Consider the following 21792-nt stretch of genomic DNA (forward strand, 5'->3'; position numbering starts at 1 on the left):
GGGTAAACTTACTCACTGTAAAAGAAGAGGAGTGCATTTATAGATTCTTCTGGGCTTTCTGTATACACAGTCATGACAATCTTTATACTTTTTTTCTTACCTTATTGCTCTGTTTGATTTTTTTCTAATTCCTTTATTTTTAATTGACAAGAATTATGTGTATTTATCATGTATATGATGTTTTGACCTATCTGTACATTGTGAAATGACTAAATCAGTCTAATTAACATGTGTATTACCTCATACACTTTCATTTTTTTTGTGGTGAGAACACTTAAAATCTACCTTTAGCAATTTTCAAGAATACCTTGTTATTAATTGTAGTTACCATGTTGTACAATAGATCTCTGTTGTTTGTTACAAGCATATTATCAATTATTTTTAAATGAAAACAAGTCCTTTTATGACAGTGATAAAATAGGAGTTTTTATTTTTGGTTTAATGACCTTGTTGGGTAAAATGGAAAGTTGGCAATCCTATAATCACCAAAATTTTAAGAAGTTTAGTTGGGCCCCCAAATTTAAAACATTTGAGACCCCCTGAATTGGTTAACTTTGGACGGTGTCTCTCCTTGGGCCTCAGTTTCTTCATTGGTAAAATGAGGTTGACACATCAGTCTCTGGGACAGCCCCTGGTCCTGTAACGTCTTTGGGAAGCAGCATTTAGCCTGATAGGATTGTTCGTGGAGATACCCAGGACTGGATGTTAACGTTTTTTCTGCCTTTATTGCCCGGGCTTCTCCTCACCCCAAAGGAACCATATCTTGACAGGAACAACAGAAATTAACAAACTTTAGAGCCTAAGAGTTGCTGCCTGCCTCATTGAAGATTTACCTGATCAGTCTAGATTAAACATAACAGTGGGAAGCACCAGAGGGTACCTTGAAAAATTTAACCAGAAATTTGTGTATTTCAGTTATTGGTGAGTTGAATGTATTGCTCCTGCCATATATGAAACAAAGAGCATTGTGTGGCATTGTCTTCCAGAACATTTTTACTCCTAGAGAATGGCAAGCTAAGTAATTATAAAGGCTTATTGTCATAGACACAAAAAGAGGCTGTTTAACTTTGGCTTGCTAGATTGTTTCCTCTGTTTTCTCTCTGGCCTGTGACATCAGAAGTTCAGTCCATGGGGGCATATGTGCATTCTAGTGCCTAGAACTGAAGGAAACAGAATTGGTTATGCCAGAACCCCAGGCTTGTTAGGATGGGAAGGAAGCTCAGCAAACTCAGTTCTATCCTGCCCCTTCATCATGCAGCCGAGCACACTGAGCCCTCTGCTGTCAAGACAGGTGCCCAGGGTTGTGCACGCCCTGATTTGTGCATCCCTTTCTCCACAGTTTCCAGCCAGAGACGACACTCTTCCATGGCCCGGATACATTCCATGACAATTGAGGCGCCCATCACCAAGGTGAAGCAGTTTGTGGTCTGTCTCCATTGAGCACACATACTCCTTGTTCTCCCCAAGGATCATTTCCAATGAGAAGAAACAGGGACCCGCAGTAATGAGCATGCTGTCATAGTTGTGTGGTGCTAGTAGCCTCCTCTGAAGAGAGAGGATGTGTGACATGGGCATTTTAACTAGTCTTAAGTTAGTATTAAGTACTATGGCCAGACTGAGTCCTGTTGGGTTTTGTTTTGTTTTTGCTGTTATTTGTTTTTTAGAGATGTGCTCTCTCATTTCTGTTGCCCAGGCTAGTCTCAAACTCCTGGGCTCAAGTAATTCTCCCACCTCAGCCTCCTGAGTAGCTGGAATTACAGACACGCACCGCCATGCCTGGCTCTCCCACTGTTTTTAAGGTTATGAAACTCAAGTATTTTCTTTCCATAATGTAGGTAATCAATATTATCAATGCTGCCCAGGAAAGTAGTCCCATGCCTGTGACAGAAGCCCTAGACCGTGTGCTGGAAATTCTAAGAACCACTGAGTTATATTCACCACAGTTTGGTGCTAAAGATGATGATCCCCATGCCAATGACCTTGTTGGGGGCTTAATGTCTGTAAGTATATTTGACTAGACTCTTGGCTAGAGCCTGTCTGTTCTTGGTTGTTTTCTCAGAGGTTATTCACTTAACAGATATTGAAGAGGCAGGCAGGGCTCTGTAGGGTTCAGTCAAGACCTAAACTCTCCTCCATTGCCTGGGTTCTGCTATTCTCTGGCCAAGCACCCACCTGCTGCCTGCCTCCTAGGGAGAGCTTAGCTTGGAGCAGAGCAGGGAGGAATGTAATCCTGACAGTCTGCTGAGCACCAGTTCTCCAGTGTTGCTTAGGGCTTCTACAGTAGTTTATCTAAATAAAGCTTGTTTAGTTGTATTAAAGATCTTCAAAACTGGGACAGTGTAGAACAGAAAGATTGTCTTTCTCCCGCCATATGTATTTAAAATGGTGCCAGGGGGTGCAACAGTTTGGCCTTCAAAGCATCCCACACACATTTAGATGACTGTAGGAAAGAGGGGTTTGGGAATCTTTCACTAGAAGGGGGCTTTGTGTCATAGACTCTTGAGGGGTCCTGGATGCCTCCTTCAGCATGTCTGGTGTAGAGCTCTCACAAGAGAGGGACAACTTTGTGCAGCACAGATTATTCCATTGCTCTCTGTCAGCTTTTGTCTTGGTCAGAAGAAAAATCCACCTCCCTCCCAATTCCTGCTTTCTGAAGTCACTGGATTTTATAAAAATAAGGTTCCAGGCAGAAATCTAGAAGGTAGAGTGTTTACAATGCTGATAATATCTCACTGTGGACTTGCCTGTTTGAGACAGGGTCTCCTCCAGACTGCAGGCGAGAGGTGAAAATGATGAGGGATGGGGGTAGGATAGTGTCCTGGAGGCGAGCAGATGAGAATAGCCACAGGACTGGAGAAAAGGGGCTGCTGAGAGTACGGGTTTGGGCCAGGTGGTCTGGAAGCAGTGGTGAGGAGCCCAGGAGAGTCAACTGTGGGGAATGAGGTCACTTATGAGGTGAGAGAGGAGCTAATGTTTCCAGGAAAGCCTCGTGTCCTCAGAGTGAGGAGGGTTGCACGAAAATGGAGGAGAAGGACTGAGGGCAGAGCACAGTTGTCCCTAAGAAACCAAATGGTCCTGGAGTGCAAGCAAGAATGCTGGGCTTAAAGACCACCCACCCCTCAAAAGATGCAGGCTCACCTCCCGGGTGTTAACCTTGCTCCTGAGTTTAGCTTCCAACAGGGCCAGGACCATCCTTCCCAGCATTAGCCTGTTGTGCTCTCCAGTAAGTGACTGAGGTCAGTGGTCGATCACAGGGGTGGACCTGCTGGGCCCAGGGCAGCCTTGAGTGCATTGGTGGAGAGGGCTGCCCTGAGTTGTCCTGTGGGAGGACCACCTGGAGTTTCCAGGAAGGAAAGAATAGTTGTGACTTTTCTTTTTCTTGTTTCCTTGATTTTTATCAGGATGGTTTGCGAAGACTATCAGGGAATGAATATGTTCTTTCAACAAAAAGTAAGTTTTTCCTTTTTAATTTCTTAGATCACTGTCTATAATACTGCAGTCTAGCTTAAGTGATGAAAATAATTTTTCACCTCATTAAGAAGTTTCTTGGTATGTCATAAAGCCTCAGAAACAAAGCAGCTGTCCCTGAGGCGGTACTGTCCTCCCTAAGAAACAGTTAATCCTGGCCGGGAGCGGTGGCTCACACCGCCGAGATGGGCAGATCACAAGGTCAGGAGTTCAAGACCAGCCTGGCCAACATGGCAAAATCCTGTCTCTACTGAAAATACAAAAAATTAGCCAGGCATGGTGGCAGGTGCCTGTAATCCCACTACTCAGGAGGCTGAGGCAGGAGAATCACTTAAACCCAGGAGGCGGAGGTTGCGGTGAGCTGAGACTGTACCACAACACTCCAGCCTGGGTAACAGAGTGAGATTCCGTCTCAAAAAAAAAAAAAAAAGTTAATCCTTTAAAGCCTATTTGTTCTCCAAATTACATCACTTTACAGACACTCAAATGGTTTCAAGCAATATAATCACTCCCATCTCCCTTGATGATGTCCCACCACGGATAGCTCGGGCCATGGAAAATGAGGAATACTGGGACTTTGATATTTTTGAACTGGAGGCTGCCACCCACAATAGGTGAGTTCATGCAGAGCTCAGCAGCGGGAGAACTAGATTCCCAGGGCCTGTGTGAGGAGGCTACCTGAGGAGTATGGATTGTGCACAAGCCTGGTACCTGGTCAGGGTGGGGCCCTAAGGAAGGAGTAGCAGGGCACCAGGTGGCTCTGAGTCAACAGGGCCTGGGGGAGAGTCTGCTGGCCACAGTGATGGCACATTCATGGAAAGCATGCAACTGAGCCAGTGACTTCTCCAAGTAGCACAGGACTTTTTTCCGTGAAATAAAGATATTTCTCCTGTAGGTGGTAATATGTTAAGATTGCTGTAAGAGATCTGCTCAGAGCCTAGAACCAAAATTTATTAGAAACACATACGCATGTGATAAGAGCTGCTCCCAGCTTTTGGTTGTTGTGTTGGTGATAGGCATAGGGACACCCAAAGCCCCAGTCATCCTCATCTGGGTGTGATCACAGAGAGTGGGAGCAGGAATGGGGTTTTGCCTTGAGTTTTTTCCCTTGCAGGAGAAGAGCTGTTAACCAAAGGTGGTAGTTGGCTGGGCACACAAGAAAGGGAGGTCCACAGAGCTGATTCCAGCCAGGACTGCCCACTAGGGTGTCTAGGCAGAGGTGTGCTCAGTTGGGCCGTGGGATGGCTCCTCAGGTCTCATCTCAGTCTGGGTGACCTGTCCCCAAGATAACTCCCTGACTTTTTCAGGCTCCCCTTGAGTTAACCTTCTGATACGTTCTACTTCCCTATCTCCCAGCACAGCCAAGGAGAGTTGAAAAGAATACTCCCTAGGCACACGAGTCTTTGAGCATCTGGTTTACATGCTAGTGACATTACATCCATGTGAACTGGGCTAAAGCAGGTCAGTTTAAGTCCTGTGATCACTTCTGGATACTGCCTCAACACAGCCAGTTTCTTGGCCTTCACAGGCAAGGGCCAGATGCTGGGTCAAGGTGATTTCTCAAGTAAGAACCTAACTTGGTGGCCAGCTGGACACCTCAGGGGAAATCCCCTCATACTTTTAACACCCACCTCCAGAAAGGTGGGTGTTGAGAAAATTCCGTTGCATACGGCAGTGTCTGGCTTATATGACATTTTCAGGAAATGTTTTCTTATAGGCAGGATGTCTGGCCAATGGGATCGGTCCAGCAAGTCCAAAGGAGAGGATAGTGTTCAAGGCGGTACAAGCTTAGCCTGGAGAAAGGCTTATTTTGAGGAACCCACTAGTGCAAGTAGGAAGCTGAACCTGGAAGGACAGAATGAGCAAACTCCCCCCAACAAATCGGGAGCCCCAGCGAGGCTGAGGTCAGAGCTGCTGTGGACAGCCAGCTCTCACCCATGCATCATGGTCCCCTGAGGGCAAGAAGTGGAACCAGAGTTGGTTGGCCCCACCAGAGAGAGGCCAGCACAGCCCAAGCAGTCTCAACTTTGCTGCCCTGCACTCTCTGAAATTTGGCTTGGAACCAATTCAGGCCTTAAACACTTGGCCTGTTTGTTTGCTTTGTTCTAATATTGTGGGGTTTTTTCTGTCTACAGGCCTTTGATTTATCTTGGTCTCAAAATGTTTGCTCGCTTTGGAATCTGTGAATTCTTACACTGCTCCGAGTCAACGCTAAGATCATGGTTACAAATTATCGAAGCCAATTATCATTCTTCCAATCCCTACCACAATTCTACACATTCTGCTGATGTGCTTCATGCCACTGCCTATTTTCTCTCCAAGGAGAGGATAAAGGTGAGCTGTTGTTTACATGCCACATTTAATGGGCAGGAGCAGTGGGGAGAGTCTAGTGCTTCTGCCTCCACTAAGATACATAGCATGACTGCTCACGTGTGCAGCCTGGCACAGGAAGGGCAAGGTCATACGAGGAATCAGGCAGGAGGCCACACTAGCTTTGGGAAATTGATGTGTTAATTCATGACATAATCCCAGCCATTCCATGAGGGTACAAGAGGCAGAATTTGGTCCCGGAGGAGAAACCTAACAAGGACAGGATAGGGCTATTCTTCTGGGGGTCTCACTCCAAGCCTGTACACTAGTAGAGCCAAGTAACTGTTGGATATCCCCACTTTAGGGCCTCCATCTGTACATGAAAGTCTGCAGGGCTCTAAGGTCAGGTTCATCATCTCTGTTCCCAGCACTGCTCCCACCCAGGGTTATTTACCTAATCCAGGGTTCCATTATCCAACCGGATACCCAGATTAGAAACCGAGAGTCATCCTTGGTTCTTTCCACTCCTCAACCCCCCACATCTGGTTGATCATCTGACCTTGCCTCCTGTCACCTAAATGTTCTCAGATTCATCTCCTGCTGCTGTCCCAGTGAGGCCCCCCGCAATCCTTTCGCATCTGGGCAGTTCCAAACTAGAATTCTTGCCTGCCCTGCCTCCCATGGAATGCCTTTACCCTACTGCCAGTGCGATCTTTCTGAAACAGCATACCTGATATTGTCATTCCCAGGAGCAGCTTCCCACCTCCCTCAGGATTTAAACTTTAAACTCTACAGCTCTCCACACTCACCTCAACAATGAGCTCCTCTCATCATTTCCTCTCCTATGTCCCAGTCACAGGCCACTTTTGGGCCATGCCAAACCACTTTAGTTTCTGAAGCTTCTGCCCTTGACCTGTTGCTCCCTTGACTGGGGCCTAAGATGACTGCAATCATGCAGGGCCAGGGCAAGTGGCTCCTGGCTGCATTTCCTCCTCTGTATCACGGGACTAGCATTTGGCAGAGAGCAAAGCAGAAGATGACATCTGGCACACAGAGGGAGTGAACAAGTGTTCATTCCTCACCTTGAAGGGTAAACCTTCTCAGAACTTTCCATGCTCCCTCTAGTTCTTATTTCTGTTTTTTTTGTTGGTTTTCTTTTTTTGTTTTTCCAGAAAAAATCAAATCAGACTGTAGGTAAAATAGGTGTCCAGAGAAGGGGACTGTTTTCTAAATTATGAAAACAAGTAACAACAGAGGGACATCTGTGTCAATATGGCTCAGCATATAAAGAACCCAATTTTTGCTGTATTGCTTTTAAACTACTCTACAGACAACATACAAATATATATTTAGAGAGCTAACTGAAAACAGTTTATTAGAGCATTTATTGAAATGTCATGGTGGCTCACACCTGTAATCCCAGTACTTTGGGAGACCAAGGCAGATGGATCAGGAATTCGAGACCAGCCTAGCCAACATGGTGAAACACCATCTCTACTAAAAATAGAAAAATTAGCTGGGCATGGTGGCGCAGGCCTATAATCCCAGCTACTTGAGAGGCTGAGGCAGGAGAATCACTTGAACCCAGGAGGTGGAGGTTGCAGTGAGCCAAGATCATGCTATTGCATTGCAGCCTGGGTGACAGAGTAAGACTCTCGTCTCAAAAAAAAAAAAAAAGAAAAAGCATTTATTGAAATGTAATTCACATACCATACTATTTGCGCACTTAAAATTTAAATTATTGAATTTTAATTTAAATCAATTTAAATAAATTTGCAAGGCTGATTTATTAGCTATACATCTCAAGAGTCTGTAGGGTATTTCCAAAAATGATCTTATACTGGGACGTAATGTGTTGAACTTTTAAACTTCATAGGCTATATTTTCTAACCACAACACAACAAAATAGAATAACTAATGGTTAAATTTAAAATATCAGCTACAACAAATGAGAAAATATTCTGAATAATTTGGGAATCAACAAAGAAATAAAACCAAAAATGACATTAGTTAGAAAATAACAAAAATGAGAAGCTTATCTGTCAAAACCTATAGAATGAAGCCAATTATATATTTAAAGGTTTATGTTTTAAATGCCTTAATTACTTTTAAAAGGGAAGAAAGAAAACATGGGAAAAGCAAAATGATAATCCAGTGTGGCTCTTGGAAATAACCAAGAAAATAGGTGAAGTTCTAGCCAAACTGGTTAAGATATAAAGACACAAAAATATACAAATTTACAGCAGAAAATAGAAGTACTGCACACATATGTACTAAATCAAAAGCTTTAAAATAGTTTTAATGGAATGTTTTAAATTAAATTGATGTAAGAAGTAAAAAAACAAAAAAAAAAACAAAAGAGGCCAATAACATGGAAGTAATTTTAGTAATTTTTAAATTATTATTTAATTTCTTCAAAAGTTGGCTCCTGACCCAGATGGACAGGTGAATTCTTTAGCCCTTTAAGGAATTTTTCCATGTTACATAAACCTTTTCAGAGTCTTGAAAAAGATGGAAAACTTCCAGATCATTTTGTCAAACTCACAAAACTCTGACATCAACCTGACAAAGATAGCACTAAAAGGGGGAAGAAAACTAAACCAATTCCCAGTTAATGTAAGTGGTGCCTATTTTAAATTTTATTTAAAATTGTTTCTCTCCTTTATTAATATTAGTTTATGCTGGTCTAAGTCAATATCTCAGACTAAGGACTTTTTTTGTGATGGGTCTAGAGAAAGACTGGCTGAGGAGGTGACTCCTAACTGTTGAGAACACCTGTATTTTGGTAAGTCCTTAACTTGTGTGAGACTAACAAATATGCAGAAATATACCTGTTTCAGGGTGGAGATAGGAAAACTAGATTTGCTCACGTAGTATGCTTTTCTTAGAAATCTGAAATATTCTTACCTGAAAGTAATAGGGGAGAAAGAAAACTATACAGAAGGCTTCCTTGCCTTCAGTGTCATACCCCAGTTTTTAAAAGCTCTCTTGTTTTCAGGAAACTTTAGATCCAATTGATGAGGTCGCTGCACTCATTGCAGCCACCATTCATGATGTGGATCACCCTGGGAGAACCAACTCCTTCCTGTGTAATGCTGGAAGTGAGCTGGCCATTTTATACAATGACACTGCTGTGCTGGAGAGCCACCATGCGGCCTTGGCCTTCCAGCTGACCACTGGAGATGATAAATGCAATATATTTAAAAACATGGAGAGGTAAGAACAATGATTGGGAAGTGTGTTGATCCCTCTCTCTCTTTTTTAAACAGCTATATTGAGATATAATTCACATCTTATACAGTTCACCCATTTAAAGTGCACAAAGTATACAGTGGGCTGGACATAGTGGCTCATGCCTATAATCCCAGCACTTTGGGAGGCTGAGACAGGAGAAATCACTTGAGCCCAGGAGTTTGAGACCAGCCTGGGCAACGTAGGGAGACCCTGTCTCTACAAAAGGAAAAAAAAAGTAGCCAGGCTCGGTGGTTGTGTCTGTAGTCCCAGCTACTCAAGAGGCTAAGGTGGGAGGATTGCTTGAGCCCAGGAGGCTGAGGCTGCAGTGAACTGTGATCACACCACTGCACTCCAGCTTGAGCAACAGAGCCTTCCCTGATCTCTCATGCTAAGTTAAACCCTCTAATTATTCAATCCCAGATTTCTTCATAGCACGTATCACATTTCTTATTTAATAATTACTTTTTAATTATTTGCGTAATGTCTGATTAGATTCTTAAGCTCTGTAAGGTCACAAGGGTCATATGTCACTGTGCCCTCGGTGCCCTCAGTGCCACAGTGCTTGGTACATACTAGAGTGAGACCCTGTCTCAAAATAATAATAACATGTACAGTGGTTTTTAGTATATTCATAGTGGTTTTAGTATATTCATAGAGTTGTGCAACTCATAGTACATTCAATTTTAGAATATTACCCCTTCGATAGAACCTCAAATTTATGAGCAGTTCCTTTCCATTCCCCCTCAACTCCCCTAGTCCTAGACAACTACTGTGATCTACTTTCTGTCTCTATAGATTTGCCATTTCTGGACATTTTATGTAAATGGAATCATACACAATATGTGATCTTTTGTGACTAGCTTTTTTCACTTAGCACAATGTTTTTAAGATTCAGCCGCTTTGTGTCTGGATGTTTCAAGATGAAGTATAATGCTGATATCTTGAGCTCTTAGAGACTCAAAGAAGCAGTCATCTATCTCTCTCCCTGAAGCACTCCACTCTGCCCTCCTGTGCTCAGCATACATCTCCTTGGCATTGTCTCTGTTTACATGTCACTTCCTTGGGGAAGCCTTCCCTGATCTCTCATGCTAAGTTTAACCCTCTAATTATTCAATCCCAGATTTCTTCGTAGCACGTATCACATTTCTTATTTAATAATTATTTTTAATGATTTGCGTAATGTCTGATTAGATTCTTAAGCTCTGTAAGGTCACAAGGGTCATATGTCACTGTGTCCTCAGTGCCACAGTGCTTGGTACATACTAGGAACTTAGTGAATATCAGTTGAAGAACGAAAAAACATTGTGTCATGAAGAATACTTATTAATTTGGATTTTTAAAAAAGAGGATTCTTGATTTTGTAAAACTCCTTTCTGCCATGTTCTAGGATTTCAGAGGTGGAGTTAAAGTAGTTTCTATTCATATTTGCTTATAGTTACATCAGTTATCAATGGAAAACTACATGAGACCCTATTAACTTTCCAGAGAAAGTTTTCTACTCAACTGCAGAAAAGGGATTGAATAGAGACTTTGTTTCATATTCATACCCCTTCAAATTTTGAATTACATGGATTACCCCTTCAAGAAATGAATTTTTTAAAGTACTAAAATAAAAGCAAGGGTTAGAGGTGGAGGTATCAAGTACTCCCTATGATTTCTCAGCTTGCAGAAGATCGGTCCTCACATTCTATGGGCACTAAAATTGTTGGGTCTCAAGGTACCTGCATGTGGGGTAGATTCTTTCTAACCACAGATTTCTATCTTCATTGACAAGATAAACACTGCAACTATAAGTTTTGCCTATAGCTTTTGGTTTTAACTTCTTTTGAGGTTCTCCTTGCTAATGATCTAGGCACTAACCCCTAACTTCCATGTCTTTTTAAAATGTGCCTTGTGACTTTCAGTGGCATTAGATTTATAGCTGCAGAGGACACATACCTGGATAACAGATTGTTTTCAGGAGTACCTGTCTGGTCTGGATCAGTAATTTGTAGCAGCCTCTAATTTGTCATCGAAAACAGGAATGATTATCGGACACTGCGCCAGGGGATTATCGACATGGTCTTAGCCACAGAAATGACAAAGCACTTTGAGCATGTCAACAAATTTGTCAACAGCATCAACAAACCCTTGGCAACACTAGAAGAAAATGGGGTAAGGGAAACTTATTGCAAAGAGAACCTGTGTTTGGGGTCCTTGTACTGTTGTGTTATGGAGACACATGGGCTATGATATCAGCCACAGAAGGGTTCCCTCAGTGAGTCTATTAGACTCTTACAGGGACAGAACTAATGGGATACACACACACACACACACACACAAAGGGGAGTTTATTAAGTAATAACTTACACGATCACAAGGTCACACAATTGGCTGTCTGCAAGCTGAGGAGCAAGGAGAGCCAGTCTGAGTCCCAAAACTGGAGAACTTGGAGTCTGATGTTCAAGGGCAGAGAGCATCCAGCATGGGAGAAATGTAGGCTGGGAGGCTAGGTCCATCTCTCCTTTTCATGTTTTTCTGCCTGCTTTATATTTGATGGCAATTGATTTGATTGTGCCCACCAGATTAAGGGTGGATCTGCCTTCCCCAGCCCACTGACTCAAATGTTAATCTCTTGGCAACACTCTCACAGAAACACCCAGGATCAATACTTTGTATTCTTCAATCCAATCAAGTTGACACTCAGTATTAACCATCACAGTGGGCTCACTGAATTTAGTTTTTATTGGTTAAAAAATTATTTAAAGTGCAAAAACTTGGCAGGAAAAAAATTAGCACATCCAACTAGATGGGAAAACTTGAAAGGAAGGTCAGATTTTAGATAAGCTAACTTTAGACAGACTATTCCTACACCCTTCCTCACTAATATCCCCCTCCCTTCTTCTCCATTCTGTGATCAGTTGGAGCCCTTGATAGCTCTTTCTAGCCACTCCCACTGGGCACATATCATGGTAGAAGCAGCTATCCTCTCTTGGTCCTCACTTAGAGGAGCGTGTGGATTGAGAAAGACACTGTATTTGTGTCACAAGGGTGACATTATTGTTGCCCCTGTTTCTACATTTGAGGCATGGAGTCCACAACAACTGCTGGGCAAGGATAACATTAACCCTCTCACCAGGCAGGAGTCTCCAGCTGAGGAAGCATACAGGCCCAAGTTCCCATCATTTGCTTATCTGTAGAATGGGGATAATAAGTCTCAAGGCATAGGACTGATGAGCATGGTACATGGTAGGCACTTAAGAACTGGTGCCTTTATACTAGATTCATTGTGTCATCAGCAACTTAAAGAATATGTTCTTTCATGAACCTCTTCCTTTGAGGCCCACATTTACTGAACATGTTGGCAGCAGCTCACAGTCTTCTCTCCCACCCTCCTCCCCAGCTCCTATCATCATCCTGAGATATTTGCCACACACAGGGATGACTTATCCTCGCAGGCTAGGATCATAATTCCTTGACTTCTAACTCCATTTTACTTCTGCAATTCATTTGTTTGGCCATGGCCTTTGTCTGCCCCCTGGTTTTCTAGCGTATTACCCCATGACATTTACTTTGGTTTAACCTGATGTTGAGAACTGTTTCTTCACCCTTTCCTGTTCTCTCAATTTGTCAGCCTGCCCCTGACTTCACTCTCTTTCCAAAGACTTTTAATAGAGGTGCCTGTACCAGCCTGTTTTATTGGCTCCTGCCCTGCCATTCTGGATAGGGCTGATTGTCACCTGGCCACCACTCCTGGCTGACCTCATGCCACAGAAGGAAACCATACACCCAGCAGACTTGGTTTCCTCTGTCTAGTCTGGACAGCCCCTAGAGCTGAGTTCTCTGCTCCACTTACCATTATGGTTCTCATCTCTGTTGTCGGTACATGGGGTTACTTCTGAGAGACTGAAAATCAATATCCAGTGGGTCAGAGCAGGAGAAAGGAAGATGAAAGAGAATAGTTTCCAGGCTGGCAGTACGAAACTATAGTCACACTGCAGGTATTAACGGATCTGAAGAAAGAAGGGTCAGCACAGAGCTGGTCACAGTGGAAACCTGGAGCAAGGAGAGCTACTGAAGTGTCACCGGTGTAGTATTCATTTTGGCACTCTCCAGGAAGTGTGGGAAGCCTAGAGTCAGGATGCCACCCATCCATCTTGATGGCAGTCTGTTCCCTCTGAGCTGGGACCATCAGGGCTTCTTAGGCTACTGCTATTGCATATTGAAATCATATGACTAACTCCTTTGGAATGTTGCTTGATGGGCACAGAATCAGACTGAGGAGACCTGCTTGCCTTTAGTCTTTTTCATTGCTCTCTGCCCCAATACCCTCTAACCTGAATTCTCTTCAGAGAGCCTACAGATAGTGGTTCTATTACATCATAAATTGATCCATATCCAGTGGGGATCCTTGGATGCAGACAGCATGTGGTACTGTGAGTGGAAGGCACGCTGGGACTAAAGGCAGAACTGAAGTTCTTATCCTGGCTCGGCTGGTTGCTTTGGACAAGTCACTTCACCTCCCTGAGTCTCAGTGTCCTCATTTGTAAAATGTAATAAATAATACTTTTCATGCTTACCATTAGATCTTCTTGTGAGTGCAGATCAACAGAGAATGACTGTTAAGTCCTTTATCCATCAAAAATGTTAGGTGTTATCTTGGGAATCTGCCCTATCACAGGACTAGGTTGAGAAGTACGGAGGCTGTTGGGCTACAAGAGCCCATTTGTTGTGAGGGCAGAGAAATTTATTTTTTTCAGCTCATACTCTTTTTTAATAAATATAATAAAAGACAAAACCAGTCTTTGAGTTCTTACCAAGGGGGAGAGAGAGAGTGGAACAGAAAAAAAGGCAACTGTGAGAAAGATTTAGTGAGAGGAAGAGAAGAAAGAGGCAAGGAAAAGGGGAAGGGCAGATATACCAACCCCTAGTGCTACCCTCCACTTCTAGGTCCTGTTGGAATTTCACTGAGCCTCGGTTTTCTCCTGGGTAAAATGAGAGGCCAAGCTCAATGCTCACAGTATCCTTGGCACTGTTTTGTGAGATCCTTATAGATCCTGACTAGTGCTCTTTTTATGCTTACAGTGGGACAGACCAGTAAGAGAGGGCTTGGCACCAAGGGATCCATTTTGATTGCTTTGAATTCCACTCATGTTTCAGGAAACTGATAAAAATCAGGAAGTGATAAACACTATGCTTAGGACTCCAGAGAACCGGACCCTAATCAAACGAATGCTGATTAAATGTGCTGATGTGTCCAATCCCTGCCGACCCCTGCAGTACTGCATCGAGTGGGCTGCACGCATTTCAGAAGAATATTTTTCTCAGGTAAGATGCTGCCTCTTTTAAGTTTCTAGAGAGAGAGAGAGAGTTAAAACCCATAAAATCATACGAGATAATGGACTTAACACTAGGAAATAGGGTTCTAAAAAAATTCTGTCCTTGTTTTGCAAGGTAACAAATGGTAACTGGTAACAAATTTTTTTTTTCTTAAGAATATTTTATTTTCCCTTTATTCTTGCAGGATATTTTTGTTAGATATAGCATCCTGGGTTGATGATTTTTTTCCTGAAAGTACTTTTAAGGAGTCATCTGGTCTTCATATTCTTTCTGAGTAGAAAAAACCTCTCTTGGGGCAGAAAAAAATATTAGGAAATATACTGGCTAAGATTTTTCCAGATTTGGTGGAGGGCATATGCACATGCATATGCATACAGATTCAAGAAGCCCAGTGAACCTTAGCCCATGTCAGATGTGTCATAGTCAAGCAGCTAACAGGCTAAAGATAAATCTTGAAATCAACCAGAGGAAAAGCGACACATTACTTATAAGAAAACAGTGATTCTCATGTCCTCTGACTTCCCATCAAAAACTATGAAGGCCAGAAGACACGGGAACATCTTTAAAGTGCTGTTAGCTTTGGGAGGATCACTTGAGCCCAGGAGTCTTAAGAGCAGCCTGGGCAACATGGTGAGACCTTGTCTCTACAAAAAAATTAAAAGTTAGCCGGGCATAGTGATGCACTCCTGTAGTCCCAAGCTACTTGGGAGGCTGAGGCAGGAGGATCGCTTGAAGCCCAGGAGGTTGAGGCTGCAGTGAGCCATGATCATGTCACTGCACTCCAACCTGAGCGACAAAGTGAGACCCTGTCTCAAAGAAAACATACAGCTAACATTATATTTAATGGCATGAGATATTGAATACATTCTTAAGATTGGAAACAAGGTAAGGGTGCCCATTCTTACCTCTTCTGTTCAACCTTGTATTGGTGTTCCTCATCATTGCAATAGACAAAGGAGAGAGAGGTTTAAAGAACAAAAAGTAAGACATACATTTGCTTCTGTTTGCAGATGACATGATTTTATGTAGAAAATTCTAAGGAATATACAAACAATTATTAGCACTAACAAGTGGATTTGATTTACCAATGTCATAGGACACAGCTCAATATACAAAAGTGAGTTGTATTTTATGTACTAGCAACCAACAATTGGAACATGAAACCAAAAGCCTGGTCCCATTTACAGTAGGAAATAAAATTTAAAAATTAAAATTAGGAAAAAATTTAATAAAAGACCAGAACTTTACAGTGAAAACCATAAAACATTGCTGAAAATTTTAATGAACACTTGAATAAATGGTGAGGCATATCATGTTCACATACTGGAAGGCTCAGTGTTAACATTCACTTCTACCCAAATTGGTGTTTCAATTCAATGCAATCCCAATCAAAATTTCAGCAAGTTTTTTTCCTGTGGAAGTCTACAGACTGTTTCTAAATTATATATGAAAATGAGAAGGACCTTGAATAAGCAAAGCAAACTTTAAAAAGTTGGAAGATATGCCCTGTTTGGCTTCAAAACTTAAAATAATCAAGAAAGTGTGGTGCTGGCATAAAGATGACAAGTACAACCATGGGACAGAATAGAAATCCAAGAAACAGATCACATTTATATGATCAGTGGCTAATGTTAAATTTTTTCAGTAAGTGGTGTTAGGATAATTGGATATTCCTATGCAAAAAAAAAAAAAAAAGAACCACAACTCCTATCTCATACCATAGAGAAATTCATAGACCTACATACAACAGCTAAAACCATAAAGCTTTTAGAGAGAAACATACCAGAATATCCTCAGTGACTTGAAAGTGGACAAAGATTTCTTAGATGCAGAAAGCAACAACCAGCCAGGTGCAGTGGCTTATACATGTCATCTCAGCACTTTGGGAGGCCAAGGTGGGAGGATTACTTGAGTCCAGGAGTTCAAGACCAGCCTCAGCAAGATAATGAGCCCTCATCACTAGAAAAAAAAATTTTTTTAATTAGTTGCCTGTGGTGGTGGCACGTGCCTGTGGTCCCAGTTGCAGGAGGATTGCTTGAGCCTCGGAGGTTGAGGCTGCAGTGAGCCATGATTGTACACTGCACTCCAACCTGGGTGACAGAGCAAGACTGTGTCTTAATAAAAAGAAAAGAGCAACAACCATAAAAAGAAAATTTGATAAATTAGACTTCTTCAAAATTTACAAAGTTTGCTCATTCAAAACACAGCTAAGAAAATGAGCAGGCAAGCCATACTGGAGGAAAATATTTACAAATTATATTTGAAAGGACTGTATCCATAGATATATAAAGAACTATAACTCAGTAGTAAAAGATAAACCACCCAATTTATTATAGGCAAGTATTTGTCCAGACACTTCCCCAAAGAAGCTATTATGAAAAGCCAATAAGCACATGAAAAAAGTGCTGAACATCATTAGTCATCTGGGAAATTCAAATTAAAACCACAGTGAAATACCACTACACACCCAATGGGATGGCTAAAAATGGGAAAGGCTGACAACACCAAATGTTGAAGATGTGGAGCAACTAGAATGCATGCATTTGTGATAGATGTGTAGAATGCTACAGCCACTTTGGGAAGCAGTTTAGCAGTTTCTTTTTTCTTCCTTTTTTATGGTAAAATTTACCATTTTAGATCTGGGTTTTCTTCCCTTCATTCTCTTCATATGGTATATCGCACTGATCTTCATGTGTGGAACCAATCTTGCATTTCAGAAATAGATTCCACATAGTCATTGTGTATAATCCTTTAATATGCTGCTGAGTTTGGATTGCTAGTATTTTATTAAGGATTTTTGCATCAGTATTTACAGGGGATATTGGCCTGCAATTTTCTTGTAGTGTCTTTGTCTGGCTTTATTAGGATAATGCTGGCCTCATGGAATGAGTTAGGAAGTACTTCCTTCCTTTTCAGTTTTTCTGGAAGAGTTTGAGAAGGATTGATATTAATTCTTCTCAAAATGTTTGGTAGAATTTAACCAGTGAAACCATCCTTTCTTGGGAGGTTTTTGATTACTGATTCAATCTCCTTGCTAGTCATTGGTCTATTCAGATTCTGTTTCTTTATGATTCAGTCCTGGTAGGTTGCATGTTTCTAGGAGTTTATCCATTGTGTTGGCATTCAGTTGTTCATGGTACTCTCTTATAATCCTTTTTATTTCTATGAAACCTGGAGTAATGTTCTCACTTTCATTCTGATTTTGGTAATTTGGGTCTTGTCTTTTTTTCTTAGTCCATCTAGCCAAAGATCTGTCAATCTTGTTGATCTTTTCAAAAAATTATCTTTTGGTTTTGTTTTTTCTGTTCTCTATATACCTCTGTTCTTTATTATTTCCTTCCTTTTGCTAGCATTAGGTTTAGTTTATTCTTTCTATAGCTCCATAACATGTTAAGTTAGGTTGTTGATTTAAAATCTTGTAGGCATTTACAGCTGTTAATTTCCCCCTTATCAGTTTTTGCTGCATCTAATAACTTTTGGCATAGTGTGCTTCATTTTCATTTGTCTCAAAGTATTTTCTAATTTCCCTTATGATTTCTTCTTTGACCCCTTGGTTGTTTAAGAGTATATTAGTCCATTTGCATTGCTATAAAGGAATACCTGAGGCTGGGTAATTTATAAAGAAAAGTTTATTTTGGCTTATGCTTCTGCAGGCTGTGCAAGCATAGAACTAACATCTGCTCAGTTTCCGGTGAGGGCTCAGGAAGCTTATGATCAGAGCAAAGGGGGAAGCAGATGTATCACATGGCAAGAGAGCAGGGGGAATTGCCACACTCTTAACCAGATTACCTGTAAACTCAGAGCAAGATCTCTCATTACCATGGGGAGGGCACTAAGCCATTCACGAAGGATCTGCCCCCATGACCCAAACACATCCCACCAGACCCCACCTCCAGCACTGGGGATTATTTTTCAACATGTGATTTGGAGGGGACAGACATTCAAACCATATCAAAGCATATGCTATTTAATTTCCAGATACTTGTGAGTTTCCCGGTTTTCCTTCCATTACTGAGTTTTGGTTCATTTCACTGTTATTAGAAAAGGTACTTTGTATGACCTTACCTTTTAAAATATATACTGTTTGTTTTGTGGCCTATCATATGTTGTATCCTGGAGAATGTTCCATTTGCACTTGAGAAAAAAATGTATACTCTACTGTTGTTGGGTGGATGTTCTATACATTCTGTTAGGTCCAGTTGGCCTAGAGCATTGTTCAAACTCTATTGTTTCATTGTTCTATTCATTATAAAAGTGTAGTATTGAAGTCTCCAGCCATTATTTTAGAAGTATCTGTTTCTTCCTTCAGTTCTATAAATGTTTGCTTCATATATTTTGGAACTCTGGTATTTGATGCATATATGCTTATAATCATTATCTCTTCCTGATGAATTGACCCTTTTATTAATGTCCTTCCAGGCTGGAGTGCAAGTGGCACAATCTTGGCTCACTGCAACCTCTGCCTCCCAGGTTCAAGCAATTCTCCTGCCTCAGCCTCCTGAGTAGTTGGGATTATAGGCACATACCACCATGCCTGGCTAATTTTTGTGTTTTTAGTAGAGACAGGGTTTCATGTTGGTCAGGCTGGTCTCTAACTCCTGATCTCAGGTGATCCGCTCACCTCAACCTCCCAAAGTGCTGAGATTACAGGCCTGAGCCACCGCACCTGGCCTGTAACAGTTTTTGACATAAAGTTTATTTTGTCTTTTAGGATACCCACCCCAGCTCTCTCTTGGATATTATTTTCATGAGATATCTTTTTCCATCCTTTCATTTTCAACATATGTATGTCTTGGGAGCTAAAGTGATTTTCTTGTAGATAGAATGTAGTTGGATCATGTGTTCTTATCCATTCTGACAGTCTGTGGCTTTTGAATGGAATCTATTTACACTTAAAATAATTACTGATAGGGAAAGACTTTTGCCACTTTGTTAGTTTCCTGTATGTCTTACAGCTTTTTTGTCCCTCTTCCTCCATTACTGCCTCCTGTTGTGCTTATTTGATATTTTGTAATGGCACATTTTGATTCCCTTTTTCTATAGATAGTTGCATTGTGGATACCATAGAGATTGCATGGGACAACCTAAAGTTACAACAGTTGGTTTTGATGTCAACTTAACATTAATTGCATACATGAACTCTTATATAGCTCTGCCACCCCACTCCATTTTGTAAATGTCACAAGCAATATCTTTATACATTATATGTCCATTAACATTTAAAATTATTTTTATGCATTTTTAAAAGTAAAGTTACAAAACAAAATTGTAATAATGATGCTTTTTATATTTTCCCATGTATTTACCATTATCAGAGATCTTTATATCAAGTTACTGTCTAGCTTCCTTTTATTTCAACCTAAAGGATTTCCTTTAGCATTTTTTGTAGGTCAGGTCTAATGGTAAGGAATTCCCTTGGCTTATGTTTATCTAGGAATGTCTTAATTCCTCTTTTTTGCAGGACAGTTTGCCTGAATCAGAATTTTCAGTTGACAGTTTTTTATCTTTTAGCACTTTATATATATAATTTCACTGCCTTCTGGCCTTCAAGGTTTCTGCTGAGAAATGAGCAGATCATCTTATTATCTCCTATATGTGATGAGTCTCTTTTCTTTTGCTGCTTTCGAGATCCTCTGTCTTTTGACTGTTTGGTTGTAGTGTGTCTCAGATAGATCTCTTTGGGTTTATCCTACTTTAGCTTCTTGGATATGTAGATTCATATCTTTCCCCAAATTATGGCATTTTTTGGCCAAGATTTTTTCAAATATGGGGTCTCACTATGTTGCCCAAGCTGGTCTTGAACTCCTGGGTTCAAGAAACCCTCCTGCCTTAGCCCCTCAAGTAGCTGAGGTTACAAATACTGTGCCTGTCGGCTATTATTTCTTCAAATAATCTCTGTCCTTCTCTTCTCCTCTTCTTTTTGCTGGACTTATGAGATGTGTATTGGTCCATTTGATGGTTTCCCATAAATTCATTAGGTTCTGTTCACTTTTCTTCATTCTTTTTTCTTTCTTCTCTCTGCCCATATCTGATACTGAACCCCTCTGGTGAAGTTTAATTTGTTTTTTGTATTTTTCAGCCTTCAAATTTGAGATGGAGTTTTTGCTCTGTCACCCAAGCTGGAGTGCAATGGTGCCATCTTGGCTCACTGCAACCTCTGCCTCTTGGGTTTAAGTGATTCTCCTGCCTCAGCCTCCCAAGTAGCTGGGATTACAGGTGCCCGACACCATGCCCAGCTAATTTTTGTATTTTTAGTAGAGACGAGGTTTCACCATGCTGGCCAGGCTGGTCTCAAACTCTTGACCTCAGGTGATCCACCCACCTCAGCTTCCCAAAATGCTAGGATTACAGGTGTGAACCACCGCACCTGGCTTGTTAGGTTACTTTTCATAATTTCTCTCTTTGCTGATACTCTCACTGTGTTGTTCACCTGTCATTTCCTATAGTTCCTGGTCTGTGTGTGTGTGTGTGTGTTTTTAGGTCTTTGAGTATATTTAAGACGGTTGTTTTCAAGTCTTTGTCCAGTGCCTGTACAACTTTAGGGACAGTTTCTTTTCTTCCTTTGAGAGTACCATATTTTCTAGTTTCTTTGTATGCCTTGTGATTTTTGTTGAAAATTAGGCATTTTAAAAAACAGCCACCTCTCCTAGTCTTTGAAAACTGTCTCTCAGCCTTACAATTAACCCATCATGAAAGTTTATAAAAAACAGCCACCTCTCCTAGTCTTTGAAAACTGTCTCTCAGCCTTACAATTAACCCATCATGAAAGTTTATAAAAAACAGCCACCTCTCCTAGTCTTTGAAAACTGTCTCTCAGCCTTACAATTAACCCATCATGGAAGTTTAAAGTTTTCTCAAACATTTTCTGAGCATGTCTTGCCTGGGTCTGCATATACATACTCTTCTTAATTCCCCTATATACACAGCTGCTTTCAGATGTCTTAATTTCCCGAAGTGTCTTGTCTGAGGTTATCCTCAGGGCCTTAGATGATCTGTTGTTGGTCTCCGCTCATAATCTCTTGTCTTCAGGCATCCATATTGGTCATCCCCCTGCAGCTTTCCTGAGCAGTAGTCATTGCTTTTCTACCTGGGAGCTAAGTGAAACAGAGACCAATCCTTCAGGCAGCCCACAGACTTGTCAGAATGTTGCAAATAAGGTCTGCTCTGCTCCCTCCGGTTCAAGGGACACAGCTGGAAACTGGGCTGCTGCCTCCTCCAGACCAAGATTGTACCACACTGGGGAAGTGTGGTGCAAGGTTGAGTGAAAATACCCTTAAGTTTCCTACTGTTTTGAATGTGGCTTTTCTTGAATGGGCATTCACTTGGTTGCTGTAGACTTTTGACTGTTTTCCAGAGTTCCTGTAAGGTTATTTTAGCCAGTCTCTCATTTCATGGAGAAATGAGGACTTGGAGCTTCCTAGTCCCCCATATTACTGATGTTACTCCAGTGCTCAGGCTTTG

The 21792-nt window shown here is 41.4% G+C and overlaps 1 protein-coding gene across 3 annotated transcripts in view; it reads left to right on the forward strand.

The window, feature by feature from the left end:
- The window catches only part of PDE8A (phosphodiesterase 8A), a 157126-nt gene that overhangs the window by 129948 nt on the left and 5386 nt on the right, over positions 1 to 21792 (forward strand). For 2 of the 3 annotated variants that reach the window (XM_004056705.5, XM_055362805.2), the window contains exons 13-20: positions 1340 to 1410; positions 1836 to 2000; positions 3402 to 3450; positions 3947 to 4082; positions 5604 to 5802; positions 8777 to 8994; positions 11034 to 11166; positions 14152 to 14319. In XM_004056705.5, the coding sequence (XP_004056753.1) occupies positions 1340 to 1410; positions 1836 to 2000; positions 3402 to 3450; positions 3947 to 4082; positions 5604 to 5802; positions 8777 to 8994; positions 11034 to 11166; positions 14152 to 14319 (1139 nt within the window). The remainder of the gene's footprint in view (positions 1 to 1339; positions 1411 to 1835; positions 2001 to 3401; positions 3451 to 3946; positions 4083 to 5603; positions 5803 to 8776; positions 8995 to 11033; positions 11167 to 14151; positions 14320 to 21792) is intronic. The other variant, XM_063698777.1, reaches the window with a different exon arrangement.

Source organism: Gorilla gorilla, chromosome 16, assembly GCF_029281585.2.
Source record: "Gorilla gorilla gorilla isolate KB3781 chromosome 16, NHGRI_mGorGor1-v2.1_pri, whole genome shotgun sequence".
NCBI lineage: Eukaryota > Metazoa > Chordata > Mammalia > Primates > Hominidae > Gorilla > Gorilla gorilla.